Source organism: Triturus cristatus, chromosome 11, assembly GCF_964204655.1.
Source record: "Triturus cristatus chromosome 11, aTriCri1.1, whole genome shotgun sequence".
Classification (NCBI taxonomy): domain Eukaryota; kingdom Metazoa; phylum Chordata; class Amphibia; order Caudata; family Salamandridae; genus Triturus; species Triturus cristatus.
In genome coordinates, this window is record NC_140594.1 from 27,508,529 (window position 1) to 27,535,354 (window position 26,826).

The 26,826-nt window shown below is 48.7% G+C and overlaps 1 protein-coding gene across 2 annotated transcripts in view; it reads left to right on the forward strand.

The window, feature by feature from the left end:
- The window catches only part of PIWIL1 (piwi like RNA-mediated gene silencing 1), a 1,168,338-nt gene that overhangs the window by 139,742 nt on the left and 1,001,770 nt on the right, over nt 1–26,826 (forward strand). For both annotated transcript variants that reach the window (XM_085633654.1, XM_085633653.1), the window contains exon 3: nt 21,873–22,014. In XM_085633654.1, the coding sequence (XP_085489780.1) occupies nt 21,873–22,014 (142 nt within the window). The remainder of the gene's footprint in view (nt 1–21,872; nt 22,015–26,826) is intronic.

Genomic DNA, 26,826 nt, shown 5'->3' on the forward strand with positions numbered 1-26,826 from the left:
CATAACGGCGGACGAAATCTGTAAAGCCAACTTTGCCATTAACTCCGGGAAAGCCATGGGACCCAACGGGATCCCAGTCGAATTTCTCAAGGGCATGGCCCTCAAGGTGGCCCCACATCTCAAAAATATGTATGAGGAGAGCCTGGCACGGGGGTTCTTCCGCTAGATCAACGGCTTGCTTCCATAGTCATCAACCATAAGCCCGGCAAACAAGCACCCCAGTGTGGATCAAATAGACCCATATCCCTGATAAGCTCAGAGGCTAAGGTGTTGGCTAAACTTCTCGCTTCCCGGCTAATTGCAGTCCCCCCTCTCTGGTCCATAACGATCAATCTGGATTCATACCTGGCCGTAACACCGCATTAAATCTCCGGCGGGCCCATAACGTCCTAGGGAGGCAACCGTATATACAAGAAGACTAGATGCCGCCATATCCTTTAACTCGATAGTGGCCCTACCTCTTCGAGGTCTTGGCAAGGCTTGGTTTCGGCAAGAAGACGCGGTCATACTGTCACAAGATGCCGCCATATCATTTAACTCGATAGTGGCCCTGCCTCTTCGAGGTCTTGGCAAGGCTTGGTTTCGGTCCTTGGTTTCAAAATTGGGTGGCGCTGCTATACACTGCATTGTTGGGGCAAGTCAGAGTGAGTAACCATACCTCAAGTACATTTGCCCTGCAGAGAGGGACCAGACAGGGATGCCCCCATCCCCTCTGTTGTTCGTGCGGACTCTTGAGCCATTGGTGCACTGGGTTAGACGCGATGCCTCGATTCGTGGGCTGCGATGGAGCGAGAAGACAGAAGATAAGATCTTGTTATATGCGGACGATATCTTAATTTATTTGGTGTCCCCACAGTCATCACTCAATAGCCTGCTCCACTTTATTATTAACTTTGGTAAATACTCAGGGTACACCATAAACTGTTCCAAGTCGGTAATTTGTTTTACATGGCCCCACCGCCCAAACTTCCTCGGGGATCTACGATTGAAATTGCCTCAAACCGCTTCAAATACTTGGGGATCTATATTACCACCGACCCAAAACTCTTTTATGATCAAAATCTTCTGGGCCCCCTCCGACGCCTACTGGAAGACGTCAAACATTGGAGGTCACTGCCCCTGTCTCTCCCGGGAAGAGCTGCTCTATTTAAAATGCTTGCACTCCCCAGATTTTTATATGTACTCCAGAATTGTCCATTCCCTGTCGCCAACACATACTTTACCGCCATTGAGGCAGAGATCCGTACGTTGTTGTGGGATGGGGGAGCGCCTCTCATTGCCCTTCGGAAACTCACAAAGGGGTGGTACGATGGGTCTACTGCCCTTCTGGATATGCGTCTATTACTGGGCCTCCCAACTAGTAGCCAAAAACTGGCTTTATGGCTCCCCATCTGATTCAGCCTTCTATCTAGAAGGCTACCAAACTGGCTGTGAGGGATATCTAGGCGCCCTCTATGGTAAGGCTCGAATGGGCCGCTATTTAGGGCCTATGTCAGACTGTAAATATCTGGCATCAGGCCACTCGCCAACTGGGATGGGCGGACAAACTTACAAAAGCTACACCACTTTGGTCCACGCAGTGACTGGGTCTGCTGTGTCATCACGCAGGTTTTTATAAGTGGGACACAATTGGCATCTCGAACATCGGCGACCTATTGCACAGGGCAAACTTCTCACTTTCAAAGAGTTGCAAGTCAAACACGCACTCGCACCGGGAAAAGCTTTTTGGTATTTACAAGTTAGACATGCACTCCTCGCCAACATCCCGGACTTGTCCACTTTGCCGGATTCTTTCCCCCCTGGAAGACCGGCTACTTTATGAGCCGCTACCGAAAAAGGCGGTCTCGTACACGTATCGAAAGCTTTGCAATAATCTACCCGATTCCTTCCAGACCCTTGGGGAAAAGTGGCAGGTAGATGTGGGGCCATTGGATGATGAAGATTGGCAGACTGCACTGATGTCTCCCAGGGAAACCGCGATAAATCATCCCTTTCGCCTTATCCAACTAAAAATCCTACACCAAACCTATCTCTCAGGGGTGCTTCTCGCCAAGATAGGTAGCAGGACAGACGCACTCTGCCTTAGACGTTGTGGGGGGAATGGCACCTTTTATCACATGCTGTGGGACTGTCCCGAGCTCCACCCTTTCTGGAACACAGCCAAAAAAATGAAGGACACTCTGGGTAAACAGCTCCAAATGTGACCAAGGCTTGGTATATTGAATATATGGGAGCCTACCGATTTTGACAAATTGAGCAACAGTGGGTTGCATTGGGGTACAAGAAATGGGACAAGAAATGGGGGAAGTGTAACGCCTTTAGGGGAGAGATTTGTACATCACCAACGGAAGACCTGGCGATGCGTAGAAGATTTGAACAATAATCATTTGACTATCAGGGCTGGGCAACACAAGAACAGTGCTGTATGGTTGTTCATCATATTTACAATGTAGTTCGAGGCATGTGGGCTGCTGAATTCATATCTGTGCATAGATCGCTGCCTAGTGTTGGGTCCGGATGTTTGCACGTTGTTGTCCTGGAAGAGTCTTCGAAGTATCCTGGTATAGGTGACTCCTCCCCTGGACTACAGTGCGCATGGGCATCCTCTCCATCCTCAGATTGTTTTTTTCCGCCATTGGGTTCGGATGTGCTTATCTTGACTCAAGTTAGGAAAACCTTTTTCCAGGCCAAAAGGCCTTTAGTTCGCGTCGGTACTGTTCCCGATCGGTATCGCTAGTATCTTTGTTAGTTTACTAACTTCAAGAACAACTTTTTCACATCTTACCCGACCATCGACCCGACACCGACGATGGAATCGAGGACACCATTCAAGCGGTGTCCTGTATGCAATGCGAAATATCCCCATGTCGACGTCCACCCGGTGTGCAACAAATGCCTTTCACCGGATCACGACGAGTCCACCTGTATGGCCTGTGCCCGATTCCGATCCAAGAAGACTCTCCGGAATCGACTAGCAGCGAGACTCGAAGCGCAGCAAGCGGCACCGGCCCCGACCAACATCTTCAGCGCCGAGGACGAAGATGTCGACGACGTGGAGAACCTACCCTCCAGCCCCGCTTCCGAACACGACTCCGGATCGGAAGACATCGAAGAACAACTCTTTCACAGAGATGAAGCCGACACCGAGGTAGGAGACTACAATGAGGCCTTAGGGGCCGAAGAGAGTAGCTCCGGTGACGAGCAAGGCCTACCCGTACAGACTGAGGATATCCCAGTGCGCCAGTCTATGGCTCCGGTCGAGGGATCGCCTTCGGGCCTTACCCAAGACCTATCCCGCAGTTCTTCGGCCCCGCCCTCTGGCCCGGCCTCGGACATTCAGCGGCAGCCATTACTACCCAAAACGGCTGGTTTCCCTTCTTCGAAACCGAAAGCTGTATTGGTTCATCTAAAACCGAAACCAAAAGTGACGCTGGTCGGATCGAAGCCCACCACACCTTCGACGCCAGCCAAACCCGTCGGCACCGACCGCACCAAACGAGACTTCGGTGCCGAGCTTGCAGCGGCCAACGTCGGCACCGACACACGGAAAAAGACCTTCAGTGCCGCCAAAGCTACTCGGCTCCCGGTACCGAAACAATCGGCTCCGGCCACAAAGGTCAAACTGGCTGCTGCGTCTCACACCGCTTCGACAGCACCACCAAAGGCGCAATCATCGACGGCGTCGATGGCTACTACCGCTCCTCGACTCGATGACCCAGTGGCGCCGAAGAAGTCCACGTCCGCCTCTACAGAACCGGTCGGCGCCAAAGAACCGATGGCGCTCCAGGTGCGGCCAGTTGCTGCGTCCTTGCAACGCATCAAACACAAGGCAGTCCTCCAGGACACGTCAGGCTCCGAGCCGATAAAAGCTCCAACAGCCTCTCCGGCAACGGCCAACATCACTTTTGGCCTGCCGCCATCCACGGCCCCAAAACTGTTCCAAATCAGAACACGTGTCACCCACACCACGATCACGCCTGCCGAACGCTCTCCTGCAGAGACGTCACCATCACACATCATCGACGCCGACACCGGCAGAATGATGCTCCACAAGAGGAGAATAAACTCCGAGCCAGCTTTGGACTCCTACCGAATCCCGCTTAAGAAAAAGCTGCCAGTGGCTTCGGAACCAGTTCTTTACGAACCTCTCCATTCCTCTTACCAAGATCCACAGTCCTTCTCTCCCACACACTCCGAAACAGACGTTTTGGAGGACTACATAAGTGACCACGTCCCCTACCCCGGAGAGATGGACCCTGAAGGCCAACAGGACCCTGACCAAGCTTGGGATGACCCTGTAGACCCGGGTGCACCTATGGATACACAGGACCTGCAACTATATGGAGCGAAAACATCTCCCACAGAGGACACTGCCGCATTCAACGCCCTCATTGAACGTGCTGCGGCCAATCATGGTGTGCAACTCCACTCTGACACCGTCGAGGACGACTTTCTCATGGATACTTTCGTCATGCTCAGAAAGGAATATAAAAACTCTACCCATGTTGAAAGGTGTCCTCAAACCAGCAAAGGACATCTTCAAAGAACCCACCAGGGCAAGAGTAATAAACCCCAGGATCGACAAGAAATACAGGTCGGCGCCTGGGGACCCTACCTACATTAGAGGCCAGTTACCTCTGGATTCCATAGTAGTTGCGAATGCTCGCAAACGGGCACACTCGCAAACAACAGGGGATGCTCCTCCCCCGGACAAAGAGTCCAAGGTGCTAGAGACCTCCGGCAAACGGGTTGCGGCCCAAGCAGCTAACATATGGCGTATTGCCAATACTCAGGCGCTCCTCGCTCGCTACGATAGAGCACACTACGACACATTAGAAACATTACTCCAACATCTCCCTGACCAATTCAAAGAGGGTGCAGAGATCCTCATCAGGGAGGGACAACTCCTCACAAACGCATCCATTAAGTGTGCACTGGATGCCGCAGATACAGCTGCCAGAGCCATAAACACTAGCGTCATGTTGCGACGACACGCCTGGTTACGAATCTCCGGATTCAAACCTGAGGTACAAAATAACATCCTCAACCAACCTGTCAACCCCGACTACTTATTCGGGCCAGAGGTTGACACCACCCTAGAGAAAATAAAAAAGGACACAGACACTGCAAAGTCCATGGGGGCTCTCCAAACGCAGTCCTTTCGGAGCGGCTCCTTTCGTCGCCCCGGAAATAGAGGAGCAGGTAGAGGACAGGGGTCACAGCAAACCTACAACAAGGGAAACACACAAAGTTCCTACGATAAAAACACCCGGGGTGGATATCGTAGCTCAAGCACAAAGGGCAGAGGACGCGGATACGGCAACACCAGGTCCTCCCCCAAGAACAAACAGTGACGCCCTCTCCCTTCCTCCCGACCACATAACACCTGTCGGGGGAAGGCTACAAAGGTTCCTGTCCACGTGGAACTCCCATCACCACGGACAGGTGGGTCAAAGATATTATCAAACGCGGTTACTGCCTAGAATTAACCCCAACTCCACCCACAATACCTCCAAAACACCGTCCTATGTCCTCAGAGCACTTAACGCTCTTACAGCAGGAAGTGCTAGGTATGCTACTAAAAGGCGCAATAGAGGTCGTACCAGTCCACGAGCAAGGTACGGGGGTGTACTCCCTGTACTTTTTAATACCGAAAAAGGACGGGTCACTCAGACCTATACTAGACCTGAGACCCCTCAACCGCTACATTCTCTCCGAGCATTTCCACATGCTCACCCTACAGCAAGTCCTCCCGCTGCTCAAACAGGGAGACTTCCTGGCCACACTGGACCTCAAAGATGCGTATTTCCACATACCCATTCACCCCTCGCACAGAAAATACCTCAGGTTCACTGTTCAGGGGCAGCACTACCAATTGAAAGTCCTTCCCTTCGGCGTGACAACAGCACCCAGAGTTTTCACAAAGTGCCTAGCTACTGTGGCTGCACATCTACGGAGGCAGCACATACACGTCTACCCTTACCTGGACGACTGGCTTATTCAAGCAAAGTCAGCCCAGCAATGTGCCAGCCACATGTCCCGCACCATTCACCTCCTTCACAGTCTGGGGTTCTCACTAAATTACCCAAAATCACATCTCCAACCCGCACACGTACAACAGTACCTAGGTGCGACCATAGACACTCTGGCAGCCACAGCTCAGCCAAATTTAGTGAGGATCAACAGCATGCAAATGCTGATTTCCAAGTTCAAACCCCAACACTCCCTTCCTGCGCGAGTGTTCATGCAGTTGATAGGCATGATGGCCTCCTGCATTTTCATAGTCCCACACGCGAGACTACCTATGCGCCCGCTTCAGGAGTGCTTAGCACGTCAATGGAATCAGGCTCACGGACAACTAAAAGACCTAGTGTTGGTAAGTGGTCGGGCATACAACTCTCTGCATTGGTGGAATCCACAAAACCTTTGCAAGGGCCGACCGTTCCAAGAGCCTGTTCCACAGATAATACTGACAGCGGACGCGTCTCTCCAGGGATGGGGAGCTCATGTACTCAACTACACAGTGCAGGGACTATGGACAACACAACAAAAGAAGATGCACATCAACCTTCTAGAACTGATGGCAATCTTCTTGGCTATGAAAGCATTCAAAGTACACTTGTGCAACAAAGTCGTGGTGATCCGGACGGACAACATGACCGCCATGTACTACATACAGATGCAGGGAGGAACACACTCTCCACAGTTGTCTCATCTGGCTCAGAGCATGTGGAAGTGGGCCATTCAGAGGAACATGTTCCTCATTGCGGAACACCTCCCCGGCAAGGACAACCAGATGGCGGATCTGCTCAGCAGACACAGCCACCAGATGCACGAGTGGGAGTTACACCCATCAGTCCTCCAACCGTACTTCCAGCAATGGGGTCATCCAGAGATAGACCTATTCGCCACAAGCGAAAACGCAAAATGCCAAAGCTTTGCCGCCAGGTTCCCACATCCACAGTCGCAGGGCAATGCGATATGGATGAACTGGTCCGGCAGATTTGCGTACGCTTTTCCCCCAGCACCGTTGATACCGCTGGTGGCTCGCAAACTCAGACAACACTCACTGACACTCGTCCTGGTTGCTCCAACGTGGGCACGCCAGCCATGGTACACCACTTTTCTCGAACTTTCCGTGGTGCCGCATCAAAGGCTGCGGATCAAACCCGCGCATTTGACGCAGAACCATGGAGAGATTCAGCACCCAGATCCGCAACAGCTGAACCTGGCAATCTGGCTCCTGAAGTCCTAGAGTTTGGCTACCTAAACCTGCCACCTGACTGTATGGACATCATTAAGGAAGCTAGAAGACCCACTACCAGAGCTTGCTATGCAGCCAAATGGAAAAGGTTCGTCATTTATTGCAATAATAATGACATTAACCCGCTAGCCGCATCCATCCAAAACATAATTTGTTACCTCTTACACCTATACCGATGCAATCTGGCGTACACCTCTATACGTGTCCATTTGACCGCAATATCAGCCTATCTCCAGAACAGGCAGCACCTCTCTTTATTCAGAGTGCCTGCCATCAAAGCATTCTTGGAAGGACTCAAACGAGTAATTCCTCCAAGCCACCCACCGGCTCCAATGTGGAACCTCAACTTGGTCCTCACACGCCTGATGGGTCCACCCTTTGAACCTCTACACTCATGCGAGATTCAATTCCTTACCTGGAAAGTAGCTTTCCTAGTAGCGATCACTTCTTTAAGAAGAGTTAGTGAACTCCAGGCACTAACCGTTCAAGAGCCATTTATACAGGTTCACGCCAACAGGGTCGTACTACGTACCAACCCCAAATTCATGCCCAAGGTGATATCGCAGTTCCACATGAATCAAACTATTGAACTGCCTGTTTTCTTTCAAAACCCACAAACTGTCGCAGAAAGAGCACTCCATACACTAGATGCGAAGAGAGCCCTCATGTACTACATCGACAGGACTAAGATCTTTAGGAAGACTAAACAACTTTTCGTTGCCTTTGCCCCACACCACAAAGGTAACGCTATCTCCAAAGCAGGTATAGCCAGATGGATCGTTAAATGTATTCAAATGTGCTATCAAAAGGCTAAACGCACATTAACGATTCCCCCACGAGCCCACTCAACACGTAAGTTAGGGGCCTCCATGGTTTCCTGGGAAACATCCCTTTGCATGATATATGTAGAGCAGCCACCTGGTCCACTACACACACATTTACCAAACACTATTGTGTAGATGTGCAATCAAAACAGCAGGCAGCTGTAGGACAGGCTGTTCTTATAACTCTTTTTCAGACCGCTGCAGCTGGCACTGGTAGCCGCCGCTAATAGGAGGTACTGCTATGTATTCTATGCACAGATATGAATTCAGCAGCCCACATGCCTCGAACTGAATATGCTACTTACCAGTATGCATCTGTTCTTGGCATGTAGGGCTGCTGACATTCATATCGCCCTCCCTCCTCCCCGGCACCTGTAGCAGCTGCAGCTCTCAGAATTACTGTAAGCATGGTCATCACTTTCTGTATCTACTCCATCACTGCCACAATGGCGATAAACAATCTGAGGATGGAGAGGATGCCCATGCGCACTGTGGTCCAGGGGAGGAGTCACCTATCTCAGGATACTTCGAAGACTCTTCCAGGACAACAACGTGCAAACATCCGGACCCAACACTAGGAGGCGATCTATGCACAGATATGAATGTCAGCAGCCCTACATGCCAAGAACAGATGCATACTGGTAAGTAGCATATTCATTATGCTATCGTAATGATGACTGTGTTTTCAATTTAATAAAATTGTTATTTAAAAAAAAAAAAGTAAGAACAGGCTCCTTGTTAGGGGCGGGGATATGAAATCAAAAAAGTTTCAAATACTGGGAATGACTTAAAATCTAAAAACATGTCAGTCGGAGACCAGCTGGGGCTAATAGTTAAACATCTTTTATATGCCCAGTAGCGAGCTTTTATCATCTCAATATCGTTTTTACGAATCACAGTTGGATCGTCCCAGTAGCTCTGCATGCCAAGTTTGCCCAGCCAATTTGAAATAAATTAAACCCAAGTTACGAATGCTCTTGGAACTTGTAGAGATTCTTTAACCCCTTCGCTGCTGCGGACATTCCGCCGCAGTGCTGGGGGGTGCGGGGGGGCAGCGCGGTGGCGCTGTGCTCATGACGGAGCCGCTCTGTCATGAGCCACGGTTGCCGTGTGCTCATGACGGAACGGTTCCGTTATGACTCCGCCCAGTTGCATTGTCCCCCCCGCACAGGCGGGGAAACAGCGCCGCGTAGGCGGAGCGGCCGCCAACGGGCGTGTCATGACGGAACCGTTCCGTCATGAGCACATGGCAACCGTGGCTCATGACGGAGCGGCTCCGTCATGAGCGGGGAAGGGGTTAATAGATCTACTAACAATCCCTAGTTCTGGTGCAGTCCAGAGTTGGACCCACTAGATTATGGTTTTTAAAGCAACCAGATCAGCGATTTTATTTTATTTATTTATTTTATTTTATGTTTTTTTCATTCCCATGTCTCAAAGAACATAGAAGGGGTTAGCTGGATGGCAGAGCGAGCAGTTTCCTAACTAAATGATTTTCTGCTGATATCCGCAAGCGAGTGTCAGCATATCTGCAAATCAGCCCCATATAACGCCGAGCCCTGGGCCTTTGCTCGATAAACTTCCAGGGATTGTGACACTATATGTGATGTTGTTAGGTTATAAAACCTTACAATGGCGTTGGCTGTATGCTTAATTGTTAACACTCTTTTCTTCAACTGACTTGTCCACCTAAGGTTTCCATTAGTCTCACGCCCAAGTAATCAAAATGATGTACTCTTTCGATGGCCTCTCTACCTGCACTAACAATACAGTACAGTATTTATTTTTGGTCTTCTCAAAGACCATATACTTGCTTTTATTTACAATCTGCTCTAAGCCTCTAGAGTTACAAAAACGTATCAATTAAAATTTGGAGTCCCATGGGTGTGTTAGAGATCAAAACGGAGTTGTCAGCAAATAAAAGAATAGGGACTCTTCTTTTAATCGGGATACGTCCTGGTAACTCCCCATACGGGCACCAGCGGACTTGAGCATTATTTGTATGTAATTTGTTCATCAAATGTCTAAATGACCAGAGGCCTCTCTTTCAATCAAAGTTTGCCATAGTTTTTATCTTGGGATTAAATTGAACGCTGCTCCAAGATAAATAAAAAGCCACAAAGTTTTTGATTCTGGAAGAGAACATATTTCCAATATAAAATAGAAAATTGAAAAAGCTGGTCTATTGTGCAAACCTTTGTCCTAAAACCAGCCTGGAGGCTGTACAATACTTCATTTTTATTCACTGAATCAAAAAGCCTTTCCAGGATCTGTTTTGCAAAAACATTTTAGGCATCGTCAATAAGGCTAATAGGCCACTTGCGTCTCCTTTTTAGGTCTCGCTGAGCCAAAGGCTCAAAGACATTTTGTATGTGGGAATTTCAAAGTGCTGCTGGCTGGCCTAACGATTGCGTTGACTCGATCGCGCAGCCGACCGCCAGCAGCACTTTGAAAACTCGTGCGATCGCGATCACTTTCACAGCGATCACGATGACGCACACGCGCACACAACTCCCGCTTCTCCCTCTCCCCCACCACATATTGCGTCTCCAGCCGTTCGTTTGTATTTAGCTTTCACTTTCGTGCTCGTGCTTTTTCGAGCAGTGCCGCACGCAGGGTCCATCAGTTCAATCCCCCCATCCTTCCAAGTTCTGACCTCCTACCAGATCATTCTCTAAAAGCGCATTGAAGCCACCACATGACAGTGTAAGCACTCTGCAAAATTAATTCAATTGTGCCGAGATGATGTTGCGCCTCACCTACTCTCGCCGGGAGCGTATTGTTCGAGGCATATGAGCTGCAGATCACACACTAAGGATAAGATCGCCATCTGGTGTTGGGCTCGGATGATTGCAGGTTGTTGTCGTCTTCGGAAGAAGTCTTTGGTCACGAGATTGGTGACTCCTCCCCTGGACAACAGTGCGCATGGGCATCCACTCCATCCTCAGATTTTTTTCCGCCATTGGGTTCGGATGAACTTTTTTCCGCTCCAGCAGAAAACTTATAGCAATCCCTACAACTCTCATAACTTCAAAACTCGACGTCGAAAACCATATCGGACCGACTCCGGACTCGGCTGATGGAAAGGACACATTTTAAAAAATGCCCCCAATGTGGAGCAAAGTTTCCTCATAGCGATCACCACGAGGTCTGTAATTTGTGCCTTTCACCAGACCACAACGAATCCAGCTGTCCAGCCTGCGCCGCATTCCGTTCGAAGAAAACCATCCGGGACCGGAGAGCTCGACTCCATATCATGACCAAGCCGGTTCCAGAACCAGAAGACATCTTTGCACAGGACGTTCCTGACGATGACTCCGAAGATCTCCAAATCGTGTCCGAGGCAGACGATTCAGATCCGGGGCAGCCTGGGAGTACCAGCCCCCCTACCCCAACACCACCCAAAAAGACATTGATCAAGACTCTGCCAACTGGGCCCAGTCGCGATCCAAAAACATCTTCTGAAGCCCCGCCCTCGGGTCCGGCTCCGAAGAAAAGTAAGCCTGCAGGTGGCTTGGGCTCGTGGGAGGTCGCCGTCAAAGTCACCAGGTCCACGGCAGGGACGGTCGACGTCGAAGTCCTCCGGTCGACGTCAGGTACCGGGGCGAAGGCGATCAGCGTCTATGTCTCCGCAACGCCGTCGGCGTTCAGCGTCGAGTCCGCCGTCTAGGTCTGAACACCAGACTCAACACTTGGCACCTATGGTGACGCAAACGTCGTCGACGTCGAGGGGGTCGACGTCGAAGGATAAAGGCGCAGTGCCCGCGGAGAGACGAGTCCCTTCAGAAGAGCGGTCATCGTCTCCAGGCCTACACATCGTGCAGATCTCTCCGGAGAGGTCGCCTAAGGCTCAAGAGAGGTTCGGACTGTCACCTCGCTGGCTGGAGGATGTGGGCGCTGGCTCATGTAGGAGTCCGGGATCGGAATACTCCCGCACGTATTCTCCATCCTGCTTCTCTCCGCGTCGGAGTAAGTCTCCTCAAGGGAGTCCGAGGCCTCCTCCCCCACGTCGGTCTCATGCCAAGGACCGTCGATCCACGCACAAACGGCCAAGATCTCCGTCAAAGCACAGGTCACGGTCTAGGGCTCACCACAGCGACCGCCCCTACAAGAGGCGACGCAGCAAATCGTATACTGGCTCTTCATCTACAAGGTCCTCGGTCCGGGACTACTCTCTGACCTTCTCTTCTACACCTCCTTCTAGAGTGTCCCCGGTGGATGACATCACCACTTTCTCCGACGTCCTGGGTAGAGGTGCGCAAAAACTGAATATCACATTGCACACCCCTCTGGCACCCACTTCAGTCATCTTTGATACATTGCATCACCGGTCGGCACCCAGACCTCTGCTACCTTTGGTGCCAGGATTGTTGGAACCTGCCATGGCCACGTTCCTTGCTACGGTGGGCGCGGTGCCGTCCCGAATAGCGAAGAAGTACAAGGCCCCTGCGGAGGATCCCTTATTCTTAAGGGCGGACCCGCCAGTGGACTCCGTGATCGTGGCGGCGGCAATAAAAGCTCACTCGGCCTCAGTGTCATCTTCTGTCCCCCCTGAGAAAGACCGCAAGCTGATGGACTCTTACGGCAGAAAGATGTGCAGCACCTCTGCCTCGCACATGAAGGTGGCTAGCGCTTCAGCCCTGCTAGGGCGATATGATCGTTCTTTGTGGGATTCCCTTACAAGGTTCGCTGAAAAATTGCCGCAAGAGGACCGGCAGGATTTCACAGAAATTCTCCAGGAAGGCGAGCTGGTAGCCAACCAAATCATCAGCGCGGCTGCCGATGCCTCGGATCTCACCGCGCATGGCTTCTCGCAGGGCGTCTGTTCACGGCGATCTGCCTGGCTGAGGCTAACGGGCCTCAAGCCGGATGCGCAGAAGAGGATTCTCAATCTCCCCTTTAACGGGTCGTCTTTGTTTGGGGCGCACACAGACGACCAGATTAGCAAGATGAAGGCAGAGTTGGATACTGTTGAGGCTGTGGGGCTGGAAAAGCGGAAGGAGTTCCGTAAGCGCTTTCGTCAGGGCAACAAGCGTGCTTTTCATCAGCGCGTTCAAACACCCCAATGGTCCTCCCAAAATCAACAGAGGTCCCAGTTCCAGCAAAGGGGCCGCGGCAGAGGAAGGGGACATGCGAAACAGCAGCAGTCCTCCACCAAGCAGCCTTCAAAGCAGTGAGTTCTTACTTCCCCGCGCTCGTTCGCCACTCCGGTAGGAGGAAGTATCCGTGCTCACCTGGCAGAGTGGAAAGCAATTACAAAAGACAGATGGGTGCTGAATATTGTGCAGCATGGCTACTTGCTGCGGTTCAAGTCTCCCCCTCCACAGATACCACCACGGAGGCAGGCACTCCCTCAAATCCAAAAACGACTTTTACTGAACGAAGTGGCCACACTCCTTTCCAAGAACGCCATAGAGGAAGTTCCACCCGGGCACAGATATCAAGGAGTGTACTCCCGGTATTTTCTGGTTCCAAAACGAGGAGCAGTCACGGAGTACAGACCCATTCTCGATCTCTGGCTCCTGAATGGATTTGTCAGAAAAGAGAAATTCCGAATGCTGGCCCTGCACCAGATCTTCCCGCATCTCCACCAGGGGGACTGGATGTGTGCCATCGACCTTCAGGATGCTTACTTTCATATCCCTGTATCAGCGAAGCATCGAATTTCTCAGATTTCATGTCTCTCGTCGGCACCATCAGTACAGAGTCCTGCCATTCGACCTCAAATCCGCTCCACGAACATTCTCAAAGTGTATGGCGGTGGTTGCTGCCTTCCTCCGCAAGCGGAAGGTATTAGTCTACCCTTATCTGGACGACTGGCTCCTGAAAAGTTCAACGCCGGCTCGTCTCCGGAGTCATCTGTCATTTTGCCTCCGGCTGCTACGATCACTGGGTCTACAGGTCAATTACAAGAAGTCTGTCCTCAATCCCACTCAGCGAATTCACTACCTGGGCGACTCTCTGGACTCCGCAAAGGCAAGCGTGTGTCCTTCGGAGGAGAGGTTATCATCCATGCTTCAGAAATGCCGCAAGCTTCTCAACACCGTATTTCCCACAGCCAGGCAAGTGTCTTCTCTTCTGGGGTCGATGGCTTCGTGCATTTACATTGTACCCAATGCACGTTTTCACATGCGACCTCTGCAACAAGACTTAGAGGATCAGTGGTCACAGAGGTCTGGCCGATGGGACGATCTGCTTTCCCTTCACCAAGCAGCCAAAGACTCCCATCAGGTGGTGGATGAAACGCTCCCATCTACTTCACGGCGTTCCTTTCCATCAAGCGCCACCGACCGACAGTGGTAACGGATGCCTCCATGCAGGGCTGGGGTGCTCATATGGGCCAGCTTCAAGTACAAGGTCTCTGGTCTGATATCGAGCAGAGTTATCACATCAACTTCTTGGAGCTCCGAGCGGTTCATCTCGCGCTCAAATCCCTGTACCCATCCCTCCACACCAACCATGTGCAGGTTCAGACAGACAACACCACGACTATGTTCTATCTGAACAAGCAAGGAGGCACCAGATCTCAAGTGCTGTCGCTGAAGGCTCAGTCCATCTGGAGATGGCTTCTGGCGAGAGGCCTATCGATCGTCGCTGTCCACCTGCCAGGGACCCTGAACGTGCAGGCAGACGGCCTCAGCAGAGACTTCGTCGAAGCGCACGACTGGGTGCTCAACGAAGGCGTCGCTCAGATCTTCCGGCTGTGCGGAGTACCGGACATCGATCTCTTTGCAGACGCGACAAACACACAATGCCCCGTCTTCGCCTCCAGGTTCCCCCAACGGGGGTCTCAGAAGAACACTCTTTTGATCAGCTGGTCCAGGACATTGCTATACGCTTTTCCTCGTCTCCCCCTCATTCCAGCTGTGATACAGAAGTTCTACAGGGCCAGGACTCGGGTGATCCTAATAGCCCCGGAGTGGCCCCGCCAATGGTGGTACCCGGACCTACTCCAGCTGTCGGAGGTGCCACACCGGAGGTTGCCTTGCCTTCTGGACTTGTTGACCAAGGACAAGGGGAGAGTGTTCCATCCCAACCTCCCCTCCCTCCGGTTGACAGCATGGCTCCTGAATTCGTCCAGTATGGACATTTAGATCTTCCACCGGACTGTATGAACATCCTCCGAGAAACGAAAAGACCCTCTACCAGGAAGTCTTATGGCTTCAAGTGGAAGAGCTTCTGTATTTGGTGCAGGGATAACGCCCTTGATCCGATCCGGGGTCAAGAACAGGTTATCCTCCCCTACTTGCTGTACTTGGCGAAGTCTGGGTTAAAATATTCTTCCATCAGAGTCCATTTAGCTGCGATCACAGCTTATAGGAAATCTCCTACCCAGACCTCATTCTTCCAGATGCCAGTGGTTAAGGATTTCTTAGCGATGGGCTTAAAGTATTTCCACCAGTGAGGTCTCCTTCCCCCTCCTGGGAACTCAACATTGTACTCTCTAAGCTGATGGGGTCCCCTTTCGAACCTATCCATAAGGCATCCTTGCAACACCTGACCTGGAAGGCTGCCTTCTTGGTGGCCATCACTTCTGCCCGCAGGGTGAGCGAGATTCAGGCCCTCTGCTGCAAGGAACCTTACACGGTTTTCCATGCTAATAGAGTGGTGCTCCGTACTCATCCGAGCTTTCTGCCCAAGGTGGTCTCTGACTTCCACATTAATCCGGTGATCACGTTGCCCACTTTTTTCCCTCAGCCAACCACTCCCCCGGAGAGAGCCTTACATTCTCTTGATCTCCGGAGGGTATTGAAATTTTATCTGGCTTAAGACTCTCTCACTTAGAAAGTCCGACAGGCTCTTTGTTAATTACGGGCCCACTAACACAGGGCTGGCTGCTTCCAAGAGGTCCATTTCTCGATGGATTGTCTCCTGTATAGCCTTGGCTTACCAACTGTCCCATAAGGTTTTGCAGGGTAGACCTTGAGCACACACTACTCGAGGGAAGGCTTTGACTGTAGCTCTCCTTCGCAACGTTCCCATGTCTGAGATTTGCAAAGCGGCTATATGGCGCTCAGTGCATACTTTTACGCGCCATTATTGCCTAGATTCAGACGCACAGGCCGACGCCCAGGTGGGGCAGGCTTCTTTGAGGAACTTGTTTGCATGACGGTTATGTTATGTGACTGCAAGTCTTAAATGCTATAATGCTCGTCCGCGAGACTTTGGGTATGGGCTTGCTACTCTATTCATAGATTATGACTATTGATGAGTATTCCCTGGATGAGAAGGATTAGTTACTTACCTGTAATCCTAGTTCTCATCCAGGGGTATATTCATCAAAGTCATAAGCGACCCACCCACCTCCCCGGACGAGCATTGTTCTCCTTAAGGTATTGTTTCTGGAATCCAGATATGTTCAGGTGCGAATGCACTGCCAAAAAGAACTGGCCCAACTGCCACCTGTAGTGCATCATGGGAGCAGGGGGTCTCCTGCAGGCCTTAAAGGCACGGTCCCCCTACTCTAATGCTTTAAAGGCAAGGTGTCAGTTTTTCTTGTTTCTTTATACTCTACTGCAGCCTACAGGCGAATGCCTACAATTACAAATTTGCTTTATGGCAATAAAGCAGTGCTGTGTTACAATTGGCTTGGTGCTTCCTTTTTTCCTTATGGGTTAGGGTGCACTGCTATGCAAACCTATGTAATTTACAGCATTGCCATGTTTGAAACATTTTAGGCTGCATGTATATGTTTTCACATATGCATATATATGTATATATGTTTTTTTCTATATGCTCCGGGATCCCGCTTATGGGCGGGGATTATTCATAGATTATGACTTTGAGTATACCCCGGATGAGGACTAGGATTACAGGTAAGTAACTAATCCTACTTATCCCTTTGTCTCGCAGCTGCTTCTTGACCTCCAAGAAGGTCCTCCTTTTCTTCTGGACAACTATCGTGAAATCGGGGTAGAAGGCGATTTCACTGTTTTCATACCTGACCGGTGGTGTCGTGCGGGCAATTTGTAATACAATGTCTCGATCCCTTAATTCAATAGTCTGGCCAGCATGGGCCTAGGAGAGGCACCCGGCCTGGGTCAACCCCCAGGGATCCTGTGTGCTCTCTCAATAGTGAAGAAGGTAGACTAGGTCTTCGGCTTGAGGTAATTGCAGATAAGTGTTTCTACAAAGAGGTGGGCTGTCGGCCCCTCTGCCCTCTTCGTGACCCCAAGGATCCCAATAATATTTCTTCGGAACCTTCCTTCATGATTGTCTAGGAGTCTCTCCATTTTTTGACTGGCGACTTGTAGATCCTTTATTTCTCTTTGTATCTTTTTTGCGTCACCGCTGAGCTCTGTTGTGGCCAGCTCCACGTTCCTCACTTTTAGCTGATGTTATGCATGTCGGCCCTCATCAGCGTCACCTCGACTGTTATCGTGCCCATTCTCGTTTCCAACGATGTATGTATTCAAACTATGGCCTCCATGATATCCTTCAAGGATGGTTCTTCATTGTCCGCTCCGTGCCCTGTTTCATTCCCCCCCCTCCCCCTCTGCCAGGAGCTTCAGGCTCGGCCTGCTTCTGCATTGCTAATTTGTCCAGCTTGGTCTGGAGGGATCCTTTTGTTCTTTACCCCCTGACATTATGGCCTCCTGGCAGGTGGCCTGTTAAGGCCAAGTCAGGTATTCTATGTTTCCTGACCAATGCGTTATCCGCAACTCTTTCCTTACTATTCTTATTCTGCACAAGAGGCCTCTGTATCCTACCACCCTGTCACACTTCGAGTCTTTGCCCTTGTTCTTTACAGAAGTCTTAATTTCTTTTTAGCTGGGCTATCTTCGGCTGGGCCCTGATCTCTACTTTCAACCGTCCAAACGCACCTTATTTGGCAGTTCAGCTGGAGTATTGCGCTCTTTTTATTCAGGCACCCCCCCACCTCCCGGCCTTGGCTGTTACTGCATCCAGCTGCCGTTGGTCCCCATGCGTATGTTGTCGCTCCCCCCCGCTGCTCCTGGGAGATAGCGGTGACTAACACCGCTGTCTCCCAGTGCGCTACAGAATTTCACGCTGGCCTCCGCACTCCCACCTCATCACTGCTTCTGGCTGCTGTTCCTTCCGGGTGGCTCCACCTCGGGAAGCGCCCGTCTCTTTATCTATGTAACTGGCAGCTTCGCATTTTTGTCAGGACTCTGGATCAATCACGGGTCCCACGGCACTCTGCAGTGTTATTTATTGGGGTGCAGGCCTGGACCCCGCTGGCCTTGAGGCTCGCCAATCTTCCCCAGTCTCACCGTCATTTCAGGCTGAACTCCCTGGCTACTTTAGGCCGGGGCTTCTCCTTCCATTCAGGCCGCACCCCACGTTCCGCCCTGTCCATGTCTCCATCGCTCGCAGACCTCCTTTTTTCCGATGCAGGAGTGCTGCAGTCCGATCATTATTTTGAATATTAACCAATTTATTAAGGACAGAAGCCCGGGGAGTCACGGAGCCTCACAGGAGTGTGGTCCATTGCTCTTGGCGTTGAAGCCACGCCCCCAACTTTGTTTTAGGTAGGAATAGTACCAGCAACACCACTTTCAGGAGTTCAGAACCTGGAGTGCACCACCTATTTAGAACTCCCTTCTGCAGCAAGGCTCAAAGCAGGTTCAGTTAGTACTAGTCTGGTGCAGCAAGGCCTCTGGAAACTTGTGTCCCTGTAGCTCACACAAGAGGCTAGCTAACTAGCTCTTTGATTCACTCTAGTGGTTCTGTGTTCAAAGAAGCATGTCCAGTCCTCTTTTCTCATGCAGCAGGGCAATGTTCGGGCAGAAGGACAGCGATTCTTCTGAATCTTCCAAGGGTGCAGGAGTGTACTGAAAAAGGGTTCTGAGGGGCTTCTTTTTATCCCTTGTTCCAGCCTTTGTTTGGGGGGGGGGTGGGATCTCCCTGTCCTAGCCCAAACACTTGTTCTGGAAAGTTATTTTTCCCCTGGTCAGGGCTCCAAACTGTCTGGGGTGACAAAAGGCGTAGCAGGCCTGGTGTCGGGTTCCTCTGTGTGTGCCGAAGGCAAAGCCACTTGAAGTGTAAGTGGGGCAGGGTACATCTCTGCCCCAGCCACCCTCTCAGGAAGGACGTCTCTCAGGTACAAACGGGTCCTACTTTTCACTGTCTGGCAATATGCATTGCTAACGGGGGAGCCATTAACCGGGCCAAATGCAAAAAGAACTATTGATGGACAGAATGCAGAACGAGGTCATACATTCACCCCAGTACAGAGATCTGGGCCTAAATCCATCGTTTTGCTCGCCATGCCATTCCAGTTTGGACCCAGCCATATGCAAATCAGTCTTGACCCTGTGCCCAATGGGAACAGTCCAGCCCAAACTGCCAGGCCAGGTCCTCCGTGGACTGGAAACAAGCATCCTAGGACCGGTTTAGGGGTTTCACCCCTCTTCAGCCAGGATAGCTTGATTCCAGTGGCATGGAGAGCACGAGACTCGCGTCTGAGCAGGCCTTCAGTATTGTCAGCTAAGGTTAAACGTGTTCAGAGGTTTCTGTTTGCTTTTCCTCCAATGCTGTTCATCCTGAATATGCTTATTTAGCTGTACCCTTGCAAAGCATGGATGATCCTCTTATGGTTGTAGTGGCAGTACCAGTTGTTTCGCAGACCACCTGCACTGATTAGAGGGACCACGAAGGAGCCTACAGAGCAGAATGGATCTCCCGTTTTAAGTTCGGGACCGAGAAATTGCACTCCCAAACATCCACTGTTGAAGTCGTCTGAATCCAGTTTGTCTCGTGAATCCTTATCTATTACCACATTTGCATATAGATCATTCACAAGAAGCAAAAGCATCCCTTCATCATAACATCTTATGCTTTCAAGTGTAAACTGTTCTGAATCTAGTGTATCCAAAACTAGAATTTCTTCAGAAGTCAAAAAGAAATAGTGGTTTCTCTCCTTCTGCATCGTGCAAGATCAAGGCTACAGTTTTCATCCATTTAGATTCTCCTTGCAGCATTCGCTGCCTTTAGGAAATATTGACAAACTTTTCTTTAGTAGGTTAAAGACTTCAATGAGACTAGAAGAAAAGTGTTTTCCTTCAAATATATTCCCTTCACCATGAAAATTCAGTGACTACCTTTCCAGGTTAATGGGTTCACCTATTCTGTATGCAAGACCTCCTTGTAGCATTTAACTTTGAAAATCTGCTGTTTTTTGATAGCTATTACTTTGACTTGCAGAGTATGCAAAATTTAAGCATTGTTTTCATGAATCTTACCCTGTTACATAAGAAAAGGGCGATGAGTTTTCTACAAAAGGTGGTCTCAGATTTTTATGTCCATCCGTCTATTTCTGTATTTACTTTCTTTCCAAACCCTTTGACTCTAGCAGAAAGCCTTTTGCCTGTTAGACATGAGGAGAGTTTTAACATGCTACTTAAAGGCAAATTATAAAAAGCAATCTGATGTATGTTTATAATTTGGGGTCCTGTAAGAACTGGTTTACCTGTGACAAACCAGTTCATGCTATGATGTATGAAAACTTGTATTTTACTTTCTTTTACTAAACCAATCTCTCTGTAGTAGACCTGTAGTAGACATTGAAGCAAGGGCAAAGCTGCAACTCTTGAGAAAAGCCCCCTTTTTGAGAGCTATGTAAACCTGCTACATTGAGGTCCATATATAGATTTATAAAATGCAACTGTGCAGATTTGGACTGAATTGTGCATGTCCCAGTAGGTAAGGCATTTTTGAGGAATGTTTGAGCGATAGTTGGTGCGGTTTTGTTTAACTGCCATCGCTGGTTGAAGGGATTGCTGTTCTATTCTGTGCTTATGGCTTGAGGATCCCTTTGAAAAGCAGGAAGTTAATTACCTGTAATCCTTGTTACTTTCCAGGGAAATCCTCATGAATAGTCCAGCAAGCCTCCAACCTCCCCAGACCAGAATGCATATGTGTTTTTTCCACAGACACACAGAATTCTCTTGGTTCCCTAACAATTAAATGACCTGTCACCTTAGATGAACGTTGGGGCACAGGAGGAAGGGTGAGGCCCTCATATGCACGTCAGTTTTTACTCTCATGTCTATGGCAGCCTGTCCGCAAACATTGCCTTTCTTTTCCCTGTAGAGACAAAGTACGAAAGTAGTAACATTGGTTTAATTGCTTTTTTTATGAATGGATGTTTTTGGCATGTTAATAAGCTGCAAAAAGAACTATTGATGGACAGAATGCAGAACAATGTCATACATTCATCCCAGTACAGAGATCTGGGCCTAAATCCATCTTTTTTTGCTCACCATGCCATTCCAGTTTGGACCCAGCCATATGCAAATAAGTCTTGACCCTGTGCCCTATGAGAACAGTTCAGCTTGAACTGTCAGGCCAGGTCCTTCCTAAACTGGAAACTATCATCCTAGGACCGGTTTCGGGGTTTCACCCCTCGTCAGTCAGGATAGCTTGATTCCAGTGGCATGGAGAGCATGGGACTCACGTCTGAGCATGTTAATAAGCTGCACAAACCTTTTTCTCTTATTAAAGCACACCTTTCTCCTGAAAAGCTTTGGGCACATATTTAAATATTCATTTAATCAACTGCTCCGGGATCCCGTTCGTGGCTGACACAATTCAGTGCTCACAACTTGGATGAGGATTGTCTTGGATGAGACCTAGGATTACCTACCTTTTTGTTTCACTACTACTGCTTGATTCTTGCTTAAATTGTATCCTAACCATTAATCAGCTAGTATGTAATTGTATTTGCTGCTTTGTTTTGTTTAGAGTAGGTGACTGTATTCTGATCCTTTTCTTCAAGTCACAATGTGACTCTTTTTTTCGTTTTTAATTGCAATGTAAAGATCCCTCAACCTGGTCCAACACGGCCTAGGCCTACGCAGCATCTGCCACCACAACAGCAGCCACCACCAGCTGAAGGGGAACTTGTTGGACGTGGGAGGCAGCGGATTGTAACTGTACCTTCAAGGCAACCATGTGGCGATGGTAAGATTTGGATTCAAACGTGTTTTAATGCACTTTACTCCTATGTATGTGTTTATGGAGGCTGGTGATTTATAGATGGCAGATAGTCACCCAGTAACCCTACCTTGGGCCTGTAAACCTTCTCTCGGGTCACCAAGGTTTTAGTTTCATGTCAAGGCATTGAACGCTTGGGGTACCTGAGGATGTCTGATCAATATTATTTTTCACTATTGATCAAATGCAGTGTTTACAGTGGTTTACCTTCTACCTTGTTTGTTTCAAAAGAGTCATACCCCGACATCCTGTCTCTAGTCCGTTTGTAGAAATACACATAATTTTACTTTAACTTCTCCGCGAGATGCTTAAGTCACAAGCTCTGAATTTTCATGACTGTACATGATCCTGGAGCACTTTGTATTTGTAAAGTGCAACATTCGTCCCAAGGGACATCACGGCGCTAGAAGAGCGTTATCCTAATATGGTGAGGGCGGATGTGAACAGTTTCTGTTTGAGGCGTCGGTTGGGATAGTAGGTGGCTTTGACTATAATCTATGTAACAGGGACGTTTTTAATTTCTTCCTAAAAGACAGGTATTTGACTATTAGGCGTAGATCTAGTATAAGTTCATTCCAGTGGCCGGCTGCTAGTTTGGAAAAGGATCGGCCTCCTTCTCTAACACTTTTGGTCTGTTTGATATTGGCCAGGGCCTGATGGCGAGACCTCAAGTTTCATGGGGGAGCGTAGAATTCTAACTTATCTTGCGAGATGCGGGCCGCTCTTGTTTAGCGCTCTGTGTTCATAACAAAGGAGCTTGAACTTAGCACTTTGGTGTACAGGCAGCCAGTGCAGTTCTCTCAAACTATCAGATGCCGAGCTGTATTTGCTTTTATTGCAAACCAGTCTAGCAGCTGCGTTTTGGACCACCTGTAGTAGGGAGAAAAGATACTCAGACATTCCCACAGAGCACATTCCCATAGTCAACTCTGCTAGAAAATAAAGCCTGGTAATCGACTTTCTACAGTTTAAGGGGATCCAGGAAAAAAGTCTTCAAAGTAGTTTCAAAATAGCGAAGTTTTTTCTGCACGATGTTCAAACTTGATCTTACATGGTCAGTGCATTATCAATGAGTATGCGCACATTCTTTTTCACCTCGCTTCGATTCTTGGGCGACCCCAAGCTTCTGGGGCCACCAGGTGTTGTACCAAATTAGGTGTGCTCCACTGAAAATCAGGATCTCTGATTTTACAGCATTTAACTTTAAACAATGTTCCATCATCCAGGTTGCTATTTCAGTGAGACAGCTAATTAAGTTACTTTTTTGTGTCCTCATGCTTGTCTTCCAGGGCAATTAGCAGCTGCTTGTCATCTGCGTAGGAGCAGATATCAAAGTCCCATTTCCTCCTAATCACAGCTACGGAGGAGACCTAGGCATTGAAAAGAGTGGGGCTCAGGGAGGCTCTGCGGGACTTGGTATTTGATAGTTTTTGAACTGGAACAAAAAGGGCCCATTAGAATTTTTTGTGTTGTATTTTGAAGAAAGGAAGTTGAACCACTGAAGAGCTTTTGAAAGTATTCCTTTTTCATGAAGGATGTGCAGCAGGTGGTCTTAAGATACAGTGCAGCAGCTTTTCCTTGGTCCACCAAGGATCTAATGTTGTCTGACACGGCGAGTAAGATGTACTCTTTAACCTATTTGAATTGAATTAACAGTCCAATTGTAAGGTAGAAGGTGTGGCCCCTGTGTTTTGCCTCTACTTTATATTTGAACTGTTTAGCCTCTGCTTTAAATTTGAAAAGTATGATCATGTGACAGACTGTCTAACTTTGGAAATATTTCCAAGGTATTATCAATTTTCCAGGTATGGGTTTGACACTGTTTAGAAGAATATAAGGATTAGGCTACAGAAACAAGGTTCAAACCGGATTCTTCCTGATTGCTCTCTGTTAGCCACAATAAGAACATTGACCATTGTTGATATTCATGTTACTGGGTATTTGTAAAGCGCACGGCTACTCCCAGGAGTGTCCCGGCGCTAGCGACAAGGGGGACCAGTGACAAACACATCTGTGGCGTCTCAGAGCCGCCGATCATGCAAATAGCCAAGTTTTAAGCTTGTGACGGAAACACAAAAGATCCTCCTCCCGACGCAACTCAAGCAGTAGATTGTTCCAAAGCCCGGAGGCCACCACCTGGAAGGAGCGACCACCCAGACGGGAGCGAGAGAACCTTGGGATCTGTGACAAACATGAGGTTAAGGACCGTAGATTACGAGATGGAACATAGAGCTGACATCTGTTTCTCAAATACGGAGCCCCAATATTGTGAAATTTCTTGAAAGCCAATACCAGGGCCTTAAAGATCACCCTATTGCGTACTGGGAGCCAGTGTAGAGATCTGAGATATGGGGTCATCGACCATAAGTATGGCTCTAGCTGCAGCATTCTGAACCACCTGAAGGCGGCTAATCAGATAGTCTGGCAGGCCAAGATAGAGGACGTTAACATAATCAAGACGTGACAGTATCAAAGCTTGCACAACTATCTTCCTGTGGGAAGCTGAGAGTTAAGGAAGAAAGTTGCGCATCATCCTCAGGAGGCCAAAACAAGTGCCAACCACCGACTGGACCTGGGATTTCATGGACCTATCTTTATCCAGTTTGACCCCTACATTTTTGACCGTGGTGGCCAAGGTGGTGGGAGGAGACATATTGGATGGCCACCATTCTCGCCATTCGTCCCTAGGGATAACAGCCAAAGAAAATAATTTCAGATTTTACAGAGTTGCAGAGAAGTTGGTTCTGATTAAACCATCCACATACTGCGGATAGGCAAAGATTTCCCATCAAGAACTCCGCCCTTACCGCAGGTAAATAATAGTTGTGTATCGTCGGCGTAAGAGACCATCTTAGCGCCTAAAGGTTCAACCAGTAATGCCAAAGAGGCCATAAACACATTGAACAAGGTCGGGTTCAAAATGGATCCCTGAGGGACACCTACATTCATAGATAGAATAGGTGCCGCAAAAGGGGGGGGGGAGGGGGCAGACTGTTTGCTGACTGTTTACTAAGTAAGACCGTAACCAGTGCAGGACAGTGCCGCCGATACCGCATTCACATAGGCGATCAAGAAGAAGGTCATGCGGGACGGTATCGAAAGCCGCAGACAGTTCGATCAGTATCAAAACTGCCTTCCCACCTTCGTCCAATGTTGACTTAATGGATTCAGATATCTCAAGGATAGCTGTTTCAGTGCTAAAATTAGCGCGGAACCCAGATTGGCTCGGATGTAAGATATCACTGGATTCAACAAACTCCCCCACTACCTGATTCACAAATTGAGGTATTTTACAACTTCATCTGGTCCAGAACATCTGCTTCTTGTTGAGCTCTGGGCGAAGGCACCTGCTTAAGAGAACTAATTGTATCCAGCATCACTTAGTTTATTTCCAGTGCAACTCTGTTGGTTAATTCACTTAAGTAAATGTTTTGCTTTACCTGCAGGTTTTAATAATTGTAAAACGTTGTGAAGTTATTGTACCTCCTGCAAGGCACTAAGTGTAATCTGATTCTCTTACGGGGATCGTCCTCAATAGTAACCCTCATGCAGGATACTGGGCACTTTGCAAAACGTGTGTGTATAGTTGGCTGAATTTCTCTGTGGCAGCATTAACATTTTGAGCTCAAAGATTCAGCAGTTAAAACTAAAACATGCGCCCCGCCATGCGCAGCTTCACTCATGGCATGTTCTATAACGTCATTTAGGACATCACTCTTGACATCTCAAATGACATCATTGATATCACTCACATCATTCAATGTCTGCAAGGTTCTTTTACAGTTTACATCGTGGCAGGTAACTACCATTCTTTTCTACGTAATTTTGTACAGCTTGGGTCCAGCTAATGGATGTGCTTACCAAACGCATATTCTCCTAATGCACTATGGCTGTGCACAGGTATTGAAGATGATATAAATGTTTGCATCCAAGAGTAACTCGGTGTGCAGCTGTCAGGTGACTTGTGTTCATTATGCTCAAACTTCGGATTGGTCCATGTCAGCGCCTTGAGACCCTCACGGGTGAGTAGCGTGCTTTATAAACCCCTGATTGATTGATTGATTGATGTTGGTACTCTAAAATGCTTAACATGTTCCTCTAGTAAAGCCTGACTGCTCTGTGCCGCTCTACCAGGGCTGAGCTAAGGATTGATTAGTGTGAATCCAAGGGACATATTTGTGGTTCATATTTTCGGTAACGTGCATAGTGAAGCCTAACCAGCCACATTACATAATACCCCACTTTCCCAAAATAATCCTTAAAAAAATGGGCCGATGGACAAATGCTAGTACATGGCATCATGTATATGGAATTTGTTGTCTCTTTGAAGAACAGGTTGCATTTTCAGTATGGTTTACATTGATGGCTGTTTGGCTCAATTTTCCACATGTCTGTCTTCTTTGTATATATTTCAGCTTCCCTAAACAAACTCGGGTTTTGATCTGAAGGGTTGCTTTTATTTTGCTACTTTTATAAACGTTCAGAAAAATGTATATGTAGCCTCGCATAGTGTCTTGTTTATTTGTCTCTAACTCCAGATGTAGTTTCTTTTAGTAGTTTTCATTTATCAGAATATTGCCATCTGAAATTAATGTGTTGAGGTATCCCCCTACTCAATCATGTATGACTTCATTGGAATCTCCTGCCTTGTTGGATTAAAATAATAAACATTTCCTTCATTTTATTGTACGCTTGGTAGGTTTTACACTATTTGCTCGTTCTTATGAGCACTACCAGATAGGCACTCTCTTCCCCAGAAGATAAATATTGGAAAATGCT